Source organism: Mycteria americana, chromosome 4, assembly GCF_035582795.1.
Source record: "Mycteria americana isolate JAX WOST 10 ecotype Jacksonville Zoo and Gardens chromosome 4, USCA_MyAme_1.0, whole genome shotgun sequence".
NCBI classification, from domain to species: domain Eukaryota; kingdom Metazoa; phylum Chordata; class Aves; order Ciconiiformes; family Ciconiidae; genus Mycteria; species Mycteria americana.
Window position 1 is genome coordinate 82,943,519 of NC_134368.1, and position 11,206 is coordinate 82,954,724.

Consider the following 11,206-nt stretch of genomic DNA (forward strand, 5'->3'; position numbering starts at 1 on the left):
AAAGAGTTTCCTCAAACGCCTTACAGGAAAACAGCCATTGCAAAAAACAATATTGCCTTTTCTGAAAACAAACAAACAAAACCAACCCCAAACCATTTCTTGCACATACAAGTTTTAATTCGTAATTACATTCACAGGCATGATGGGGCTTTCTCTTCAAGAAAAAATGCCATCCTATTTCTCCTCGCCCATTATTTTCTCCCTTATGTATTTATATGAAGGATTGTACTGCAAGCCCTTTGGAAAGACAAGATTAACATTTTTAAATCACTTCAATATAACGAAAAACCCAAGATGAAATCTAGGTAACGCTTTTAAAAAGACAAGTTCAAAATAGCATACTCAAGCTCACATGCAAAAATACACAACAAATAAGTAAAGAAGCAGCACTGCTATAGCGAAAGTTCTAGCAGCTGGAGTGGATCACTTTAAGTCACTAGGAACAAGCTGCTGCAAAGAAAAGGCAAGGCAACTACAGGATGTATTAACAGGAGTACCATCTGCACAGCACAAAAAATTTTTTGTCCTAATTTGGCAATGGCAATGTGTCAACCATGTCCAGTTTTGGATAGTACATTTTAAGAAAGATGTAATAACTGGAACAAGCCCAGAGCACACAGACAGATAGTAAGCAGTTTATAAACATGTTTTAAAGGGAAAGAGACTGATGGAAATCATACTCTTTTCACCGAGAAAAAAACCAAACAGAAAATGATAGCTGAGAGGCAACAGGCCAAAGGGTCCACTCCCCCACCCCAAGATGAACCACAGGGTATTACTACAGAAGGATGAGGATCAATAACAGTCAAAGTAGGAGTACTTAGTGGTTTAATTTACCAAAGTATTTAAGCTAAATATTAAGAGAGCTTTTTGATCACACACGCCCCCCTCATTTAAAAAAAAAAAAAAAAAAAATCAGCATCAGCAGGTGATGTAAGGAACATCTGGGATGTTCTCTATGGAAGATTTTCAGAACAGACAAGACCAGTTCATTCTTCCTGACCAGATGACAAACAGGTCTCCCTTTCTATGAATCCGAGACCACATTGATAAAAATAAAGTAAGGAAAAACTAGAATGGAGATTTACATAATAATTAATATCATTAATTGTTTAAAGTTAACATACATTCATACACTTTATACTAGAACTAGCTAATTTTACTGAATAAAGAATGTAAATTTTGTTTAAAGCTAGTATTATATAATTCAAATAGAGCATTAATTTGAACACACAGATAAATGATACAGCTTCAAAGTTTAGCTGCACAGAGAACATCATACAAAGACACTGCACCACAGCACCTTTAAGGGCTCAAAGAGAGGATCTAGCTGGACTAAGAATATAGAAAACACTGGCATTACTCTCTTCCTGGAACCCCAGTGACTTACAGAAGTCTGTGGATGTTGCAGACAAGAAGAAACATCATGCATTTCCTCTGCATTTATTAATTATTTTGCCCAAGTTGACAGTTTTAAAAGATGAGCGACCACTTGTGATAATTTGGCTATTTCTGATGGTCAATGGGTAAGTCAGAGTTTGCATCTGCTACAAAGTCTTACTCAAGATCTTGAGTATCTTACTCAAGAAAGTATCAGAATGATAACAACACCTAAAGGCTGTTAGGGCCAGACAATTACCTGATCCAACATCTCTCAAAAGGTGGTAGGTAAGAAATAACATGACAAAGTTTTTCCTTGGTTTGTTTTTTAAGAAGTACTCCTGCATTCTGGTACATGTAAGCAAAATTGGGAAAAACCAAAATTGATAAAGGAACCATTAGAAATTTACAAAACACTGGGTTAGCAGAAACTCCTTTGATGTATGATAGCCTTTTAATTCCCTCTTTAAAAGGGATTGTGCTCTTTGGAAAAGCTCTTTCTTCTTTGGGGTAGATGTCAAAATTTCAACTTGGATGTCAGTTCATACACTCACGTTCTCCAGCCTCATTGTCTATTTTTATTAGAACCTTTTATATGGACCAAGGGGGGGAAAAAAAAAAAAAGGGGGTGTGTGTGGTTTTTGGTTTTTACACTGAGTCCACTCAAACACAAGCACTCCAGAGAGAAAGCTCATCAAGGAGGACCACAGATGGCAAAGTCACTCTATGCGAATAAGCCGATGAAGATGGAAGACTGAAAAAGTGGCACAATGGCATGAACTGCTCTCCTTGAAGGCATTTTCATGAGTGTACTGTAAAGGAACTATCACTTTCTGAATACAGATCCGTACACCTAGGATGACAGTTTTTTTCTCTAATGCTGTAGTTTCACAATCGATTTAAACCGAGCTAGGAAAAAAAAAAAAGATAAAACAAAACAAAACACAAAACTCATTTCCATCTCTCTTCCCTTGTGCCAAAACAAGCACTTGCACAATAACCTGAGCTTCAATATAGGTCTGGAAGCTTCAATCAAGGGATCTAAAAATCTGGAAGACCCGCATTCCTTTAAGAGCAGTTTCACTAATCCCACACAGATATTTCTTCTTTGGGATAGATGTCTGAAAAACTATGCCAACTGAAACTGTGCATGCATGGAAGAAACATATATTAGAAACGAAGGATCCAAGTTCTCATTCTGAAGCAAGAGAAGACTGTTCTAACCCAAGGAAACTCAGAAACAATAAACAGTTAACATCTGTGAGCCTTGTTTTATAGCAATTAAAGAAAACAACAAATCAGGGTTAAATATTTTACTGCACTGTATGATTAAATTCCACCCATATGATACTTTGCAGAAGTTAAGATCATAATCATCTTTAGTCTTCCCAACCTTTGCCTATGCAACAACAAAGTACAGCTTCAGACTGAGGCATCAATTTGGTATATACAAAGCTGCCATCCTCTTAATAGCTATGGCTGCCTAGAAGGGTTCTGATCCATCACAATTGCTGGAAGTAACAGCAAATGTTAAACTCTGTTAAAATAGACAAAACTATAAAAAAAAAACCCAACCCCAACACACTACTTTCAAAATGGCATATGTAAGCATTCACTTCACAGCTCTGTCTGAAAATGGGCCTTGCACACAATCATAGGCTCTGATAAAGAAGCACTCATATCACCCCTATTTCTACCTTCACGTGAATGTTCCTTGGGGTATCTTTGTGTGTTCACGTTAGCTGTAGTGTCAAGCAGCACAGTTTCAACTATCAGAAATTCATTCTGGAAGTCAGTAACTTTTAATTCAGAAAACCACTCCCAAGGTTTTTCTTTCTTTAATTTAATGAAATATGGCTGATTATAAAACCAGATATGGATCATCTATAGAGAAACGAATGCCATTATCTTAAAATAGCTAACAGACCTATCTTTGTACCTGTTAGTTTGCAAAACTGTACTCTCTTTCTCCCTCCCTTTGCATTACAAGTCACATCTTAACCTCCTCTTGTTTCTGTACTCAGAAGGTTCAACAGAAGAAACTATTTGGACCCAAAGTTAAAGCTTCACAGTTCTGTTGATACAGTGATAAAAAAAGATGCATTTCAATTTATCAAACAGTATTATACATAGCGTACCGTGTCAAAAAGTGTGGAACATAGCTTTATCCCCTGAACACACATACAGAATGCCAATAAACAGGCATTTTAGATGAAAAAATTGGAAAAGAAAAAAACCCAAACACACACAAAAGAGAAAAAAAAAGAATGGCTTCAGGCAGAAATGTGTTACAGTTGAGTTCTGGCTTATAAACATCGGAACAAAATAGGGTAGGTGTACATCCAGCAGCTTTGTCTCTCACTGAGCCAGAGGTATGGGACAACTACAAAACAAAGTATACTGAAACACACTTCAAACCTCTCCCACTTAAATCTTCTGTTTCTTCTGTGCTGCATTACATAATGAAAATAACATGCCAAATTAGGCCTTGACATACACATTTGAACTGTCAAGCAGAGTTGCTTTAATGCAGGGAACAGACGGAGAATAAATTTTTATATGAATTAAAAAAAAAGAAAAAGAAAAGAAAACCCCAGTGGCTGTACAGATTACTTTAAAATATGTATTGGTATTACAGAGTTGTCTCCTCACCTACCACTTCCCAAAAGACAGGCCACTAAAACAGGAAGACTGCATCTCCAATGCTAAAGCCTGTGTAACAGATGAGCCAAGCCCCTCTTTCCCTTCTCTTTCTCAGGCGGTGTCCAGCCGGGACACAGGGATCAGCCCAAGGACTGCCCGCTGGCTCAACTAACGCTGCCGCTCGCCACGTTACCTTCAGGGTTCTGCCCGAGAAACGCAGTCTCAAGAAGCAAAACGCGTTCTCTGCTAGTAAAAACGGCATTGCACCACAAACGCTAACGGGCGCCGGCAGCGCGCCGCGCGGGGGCTCCCGCTGGGTCGCGGCCCACCGACCGCCCCCTCGGCGGGCTCCGCTGCGGAGGGGCAGCGTGCCGACAGGGCCCGGGGCCGCCACCCGCGCGGGGAAAGCCGCCGGCCCACCCCGGCCCCCGCCTCAGGGGCACGGCGGCTCGCCCTCCCCCGCCCCGCCCTTACTCGGAGCTCGCGGAGAGCGAGGTGGCGCAGGAGCCGCTCTCGCTGCCGCCGCCGGTGCCCGCAAGCTCATCGCCTTCTCCCCTCGACGGCTCCATCCCCTCGGCAGCTCCGCGCCCACTCCCGCCGTCCCCCCCGGACGCCATGACACCCGCACCCCAGCGCGCCGGCTGGGCACGTGACCCGCGCCCTGCCCTTCCCATTGGCGGGCCCGGCCCGGCGCCATGGAGACGGGGGAAGCCTGAAGGCGCGTCCGGCCCCGGACCGCCGCGCGCCGACCGTTAACGGTCGCGGCACCGCCTGTGAGCCCCGCGCCCGCGGAGAGCCCCGCCGCCGCCAGCCGGCCTTCGAGCACCGGGCTTTGATAAGCAGTAATTACGGCACGTACCGCTGCCCGCCTCGGGAGGAGGTAAAGTGTAGTTTTAGTGCGGCATCTGGCAGAAAGGCCCGCTCACCTGCCTCCTTTGGCTGACGAGAATAATGACAAACATTTCAAAGTGCCCAGCCTCGCCGTTTACTTCCTCAAAGCAAACAGCTAAGTCTCACTAGTCCCTTGAAAGTCTTTCAGTGGGTCAATATGGAACCCATAATGGAGAACAGACTATTTATTTAGCGGTCTGATGTCAAGGTCTCAGCAACGGTCCCATAAAAGAGACTATTAATGAAACTCCTAGTCCTGGGGTGAGCCTCAAAGCATTGCTTATAATCAAAAACTGATTTGGAGAAACAAACATGAGGTAAATAGTAATTTTCATCAAGTCAAATGGTTAGCAGTGGAATACTTCTGTGCTTTACGTTATGCTCCATCATAATCATTTAAAGAGTTGTGAGAAACTAAGGTGACTTCTCTTTAGGTTAGTCAGGAGAGCAGTTAGGTTAGGGAGGAGAGGCAAGCATGTGACACAGACCCAAACAAGCTAGATGATTTGGCACCTCAAAGCAGTCAATGCACTCTACAAATGCAAAATCATGCACAGTCAAGACAGCGAGAAAAAAAAACCTACTCGGTTTTCAGGACTTAAATTTTTCACACCCATGAAAAACAAGACCCATGGCAACCCTGCAGACAACTTGCTGTGTAGCTATGTCGGTAAACCTATCAGGACACGCATGGTGAATAAGGAAAGGGATGGAGAATAATTGTTGAAACATTTTTAATGCATTGGATTTAATCTCTGCTCAGTGGGATATTTGCACAGCTTCAGCAGTGAGGTTTTATAGTGCTGGAGCACTATGTAGGAGTCAGAATTCTGGTCTGAAATTCCTGTGCTTGAAACTGTTTTAGGGAAGTGTTCATTAATAAGTGTGATATCAAGTGAATTAACAGACAGAAATGCTTTGGACTCGTATCCATGTGATTAAGGCTTCAACTGGAGTAGTTGAAGATACCTATATTAAATTTTGTGGCCATTCTGAAGTGCCTGTACAAGACCTGATTTTACAGATAAATCACTGTTGCATGGATTTTAAGACTATAAACCTATCCAAAGGAGGAGACGGAAACATTCCCTACCTAAAGAAAAAAAAAATGTTTGTCCTAATATGGTTTCATTCAGGTTAGGACAGGATATGGTAGATAATTTAACGTTTTTTTCCTATCTGAGCCGGCAACAACCACTTCACACAAAGTATATAATCCATACATGGTAGATAATAATAATAATTAAAAAAAAATCAGATCTTTGGTTGTTTCCAATTGTCAGAATGCAAGATATGCACCAACTTTCATTCTTCCTATCGCTTCCAGAAGAACAGGTGGAAAAAAATATTTTAGAAGTACCCCACTTCCCAAACAATTTACTTTGTGAAAACAAAATAGTCCACATAAACAGCATTTCCCACAGAGCCTGATGAGTTATGATTTTCTACGAGGAATACGGCAGGAGTTAGAATTTTAATAGAGGTAGGCGAGATACACTGTCCCACCCTCCCTAATTCTGCTTATGTTTGCAAGCACTTTTAACACACCGAACAGCACACCGAAGTGTTTCTGTAGAGAAGTGATAGTCTATGCCAGATGGCCCTGTGTTAGTTATGTTAAATTTCACTGAGTTCAAGAGTTAGTTAATTGTTTCCAGTTGTTTGCCCAGTAAGTGAGAAATACAGGCTCTCTAAAAAGGAGATGGCAGTCTTACACTACTTGCTATTTTATAGGGATGACCATATCATAAAGGAAGGGATGATGGAAGATTTGGTCTGCTGAGAGGGGTAGTTGGGAGTCACCTAAGTATTTTTCTGAAATGAATGTGGAATTTTTGCTGCTGTGGGAACAATTAAAGATGGCAAGACCTAATGTATCTCACACAGGAGGATTTTATTTTAGTGAAGACACAGATTTTCCCACACAATCTCTCTTGAGAGGAAAACCTCTTATTTCTTGTGCATAAATATTAGGAAAAGACTTGAAATAATTTGTTTCCTGCAGATCCCTTAGACTTAGTCCAAGTAGCTGGGCTAATGCTTCTCACTAAGGAACCCATAAGCCTGTGCTAGGTTGCTGTTGTTAACAAGCAGACGGTAAAAATTTGCCACAGGGCATCATTGGCATCAGTGCTACTGCTCACCCTTACCAGACAACTGGTTAATGAGCATTTAAAAGTGGATAAGTAAGAAGCACTCTCTTTTGCCTTAAGGTTGTCCTGATTAGCTGTTCCTGCAAGGAACTAAATCCATGTGTGGAAATTCATTTCAGAACAAGAGCTCCTTGTTACTTTTTTGGCTTAACCTGCTTCAAAAGCTATTGTGCTTTAAAAATAACAGTCTACCTTGATCCACATTTATATTCAGGAGTAGATCGCAGTTAAAAAGAGAACAGTGTATAGGACACACCAAAGAGATATACTGGTCCTTTCTAATAAAGGAGGAAAATAACTAGGGCATAGCTCTATTTTTTGGTTCTGTTGCATGGATACTTATGAACCCCTACTCCAACCACTGCCCAATTTAAACTACTAACATTTTTTCATTGTTACATACTGACAGCTGATTTTTTCAACCCGATGATGAAGACATGAAGCTGGAGTTACAGTCTTTCCTAGCAGCTAGACGGAAGAGCGCAGGGAAATTTAGGATTAGTGTTTATGACTACTCTAGCTTGTCATGTTTGGTTTTGTATAGTCAGGCCTGATCTTCACAATTTTACCAGGACCCATGATTCACTGATGATATGCCAGACTGATTTTACTGATTCACATTCAGCAGGCATGTTAGGCCCAAATCGTGGATGTAGTTGAGCTCTTCTCAACACCGGGCTGAAAACTGGGACAGTGTTATGCCTCTGGTATACTGGGGGAAACTAACGCTCCCTCTGCTACGAGTGAATGCTACCTGATATTTACAAGTACCCAGTTTATGCCCGTGAGGTGCCAATGCACTATCCAGGAGTTATATCAGATGCCTAATTTTTCAGCGATCTCCCCTTCTTCTTCAGGGTCATTCCCCCTGCTAAATGCCAGCATGGGCGAGGAAGAACACAGACTGCAGTGCTGTCTCTGTACTACCTGAACAGTGCTCCAAATTGGGAGAATTCTCTAACGATTGGATGTGCCAGCTTTCTGGCTCTTTTGTACAGCGTGGGCAGTATAAACAGGCCATAGTAATACTGTGAGACAAATCTCACTGGATACACCTGGACTACAGCTGAATCTGTCTTTCTTACACTGACTATGTGTATCAACAGCATTTTAAGCGTCCCTTTGCTTTCCCCCTCCCCTTCCATACTTCAAATTATAGCTCTTCATTATTGATAAATAAGAAGGCCTAAGTATCTTCCTATTGTTTCATTTTTTCCTTTCTGCTTGTTTTCAAATCAGATAATATTTCCAGGAAGGCTCTATCAACACTTGGACAGACATAACATGATATATTACAGATATAACATGATATAGTTACGAGCAGAGAAAACTAAGAAGAAAATAGTTTCATCTTTGTTTAATAGTTCTGTTTCTTGCTGCTACCTCCTGCTTTACTCAAACATCTGAAGAAAAACTAACAGAAAATCTGGATTGCTAAAGAGTGACATTACAGACTTTTCAGCTATTGATTCCTATTGATTTTTTATTCCTCCAGTGTGCAGCATCAGCAAAAATGAGACAGAAATAAGTTCTTCTTTTTTAAAGATTAATGACAACAATACAGCTTTCCCCTACCCTGCCAAAGTCTTTCTTAAGAGACAAAAGGCACATTTCACAGGGATTTCTTAATAAATAAGATTTTGTGATTACAAGGTTTACGTAAAACTACATGAATAAGATTGCAGTTACAAAAAAGTCTTCTGTTCACAGCTTTTCTGACATTGTTGCATAGAGACCATCCATAGCAAAGTGGCATGAGTTGAATAGTGATACTGGACTGTCAATTTAATTGGAATATTTACAAATAAACAGACTAAATGGAGAATGAAGGCTACCTTTGTGACCAAAGGAACAGAGATTTTGTGAGAAAACACTTCAGTGCTCAATAAATAAAACAGACTGTTCTTTCTGACTTTTTAAGCTTTCTGTATCAACTTCCCTCTATGCAATTGGATCACAGAAAGTATTTTAGAAGAACAACATAACAAAGGAAGACAGCCATGAAGAATTTGGGAAGACTAGTTCCAACCCATCTCATTCCTTTGGAAAACAATCTTCCAGAGTTAAGAGTTCCCTCTAGCATGAAAAGCAGCTGTAATTCCAAATAAGATTTTTCCTACTGTTTTTACTTCACTTTAAATCAAGAGGCTTTTTTTTAGGATCACCTGCTATGCATAGCAGGCATGTCAAGCATGAAAGAAAACCATTATTTGCAGTCAGTCAACATGCAAATGTTTGAAGTATGAATAGTACCTTCTTACACTGAAAGTATACTAATATAAGCAATACCATGGGGTGGCATGTTTTCAATCCAACTCTGAAATGCAACGTTTTCTGTTAAGTCACTGGCAAATGCATGCACAGGGTGTCAGATACCAGAGGGTCCCCTGTTAGCATATGGGCACATTTATTACTTATAAAGCGGCTTCAGAGTGCAATGCGGGAACAGGCTGATTCCAGCGTGCCCTCCTTGCTGTACTCAGTGTATTCATCCTCAGAGTTCACAGGAATGGATTTTAAGCGACTATTCAGTTTGATGCTTTGAGCCAGAGAGAAGCTGAGTTAATAATTAGTTGTTAGTTTCCATAGCAAGAGCTGTTTGGAGTTGGCACTGAGACAAAGCGCGCTTTTTCTTTGCAGTAGGAAATAAATCAACGTAGCCGAGAAAACACGTTAGGAAATGGGCACTGTACAGAACAACTGGATGAGCTTCCCTTGGACGCTGCTGAATGGGATGGTGTTTTCCTTGTGAAGTTTAAGCGGCTCTCAGCTAGCGCAAAGAAAATGGGCATTGAGGGTGGCTTTGAAAGTCCTGCACTGGCCTGTTGGGCAAGATCTTATTGTCGAGATTTCTCTGAGGGGGAATACTGTGGAGAACTGCGCGTTAGGGATGGTGACAGCAGGGGAAAAAGCTGCTGCTTCTCGTGCGGTGTGCCTCCTGCACATCCGCTTCAGGAGTGCCCATCTTGCATTTGTGTGCGAGTTAAGGTATTTTTCCTTTCCTCCCCTTAAGGAAGGGTTCAAAACGCTTATGGAATTGATGCAACAGAGTTTCCCTCTGTCAACCCGTTTCCTTACACGTGTAAGGAACCCAGACGCAGCCCCTGGGCTCCCACGCTGTCCTGCACAGCCCGCGGGTCACCCTTCTTCAGAAGTGCATTCGGGGAGCTGCCCTCACCTGCAGGTCCACCGCTTCTCAAGGAGGGAGGGAAACCCGCGGGCAGCCGCCCTTTCCCTTCCCGTGGGCACCGGGGCAGCCCCAGCTCCCGCCGCCCGCGGCCGCCCCCTGCCCGCGCCCCACCGCCGCCCGGGGAAGGTGAGGGGAGGCAGGGACACGGCCCTTCTCACTTCCTGCCTCGGCAACAAAAGGCTGCCGCGGGGAGCCTCTCCGCAGAACCGGGGGCTCGCCACTGCCCCGCGGGCCTCGCTGCCGGCCCCCCGCCCGGGGCGCTGCCGGCCGGCCGGTCCTCGCTGGGCTGCGGCGACCTCCTCCTGCGCGGAGGGGCTGGGGCGCTTCTCAGCCGGCCGCTCTTCTCCCAGGGGAAGCGGTCAGAAAGCGAGGGGCGCCAGCGCCTCCCAAACCGGGGAAGCCAACTCCAGCCGCCCCCCGCCGCGAAGCCGGCAGCGGGCCGGTACAGGAGCCGCCTCCCCGTCCCCGCCACTGACCTGTGCAGCAGGACGCTCTGCACCGAGTCCAGGTCCTCCAGGTTCCTGGTGACGGGCCGCGGGATGCTGTACCTGCCCGCCCCGAACATCGCGGGTGCCCGCGGCCCCTTCATCGCCCGCCCCGCCGCCGCCTGCCCCGCGGCACCGAGGACTGCGGGCGGCCGCGGGCAGGTGGGAGCCCTTCAACCCGCCCGCCTCCGCCGCGCCTCCCGCGCGGTCCTAGAGCCCGCCGGCGCCACGCCGCGGCGCACGGGGGAAACGCGTCCCACGCAGCTGAGAACCGCGGCGTGCGCCGGGGAGATAGCGGGACTGGCCCTGAAGAGACGGTGATCTGCTCCCGCCTGCTCCCACCGGGGGTCTGTCCCAGACCTCTTGCCGGCCGCCGAGGCGTGCTGCCTTACGCTGTGGCACGGTGTTGTTTCCCTCAGGAACTAGCAAACCCTGAAAACACAAGTTTCACGTAAACGCGGTAA

General features: G+C 44.3%; 1 protein-coding gene across 5 annotated transcripts in view; it reads right to left on the reverse strand.

Moving 5' to 3' along the window:
• Positions 1 to 10,849, reverse strand: part of INTU (inturned planar cell polarity protein) — a 56,560-nt gene extending 45,711 nt beyond the window's left edge. For 4 of the 5 annotated variants that reach the window (XM_075501120.1, XM_075501119.1, XM_075501115.1 and 1 more), the window contains exon 1: positions 4,498 to 4,658. In XM_075501120.1, the coding sequence (XP_075357235.1) occupies positions 4,498 to 4,640 (143 nt within the window). In that variant the 5' untranslated portion in view covers positions 4,641 to 4,658. Of the gene's footprint in view, positions 1 to 4,497; positions 4,659 to 10,733 lie in introns of those variants that run through there. The other variant, XM_075501116.1, reaches the window with a different exon arrangement.
• Positions 10,850 to 11,206: the final 357 nt, after the last annotated feature.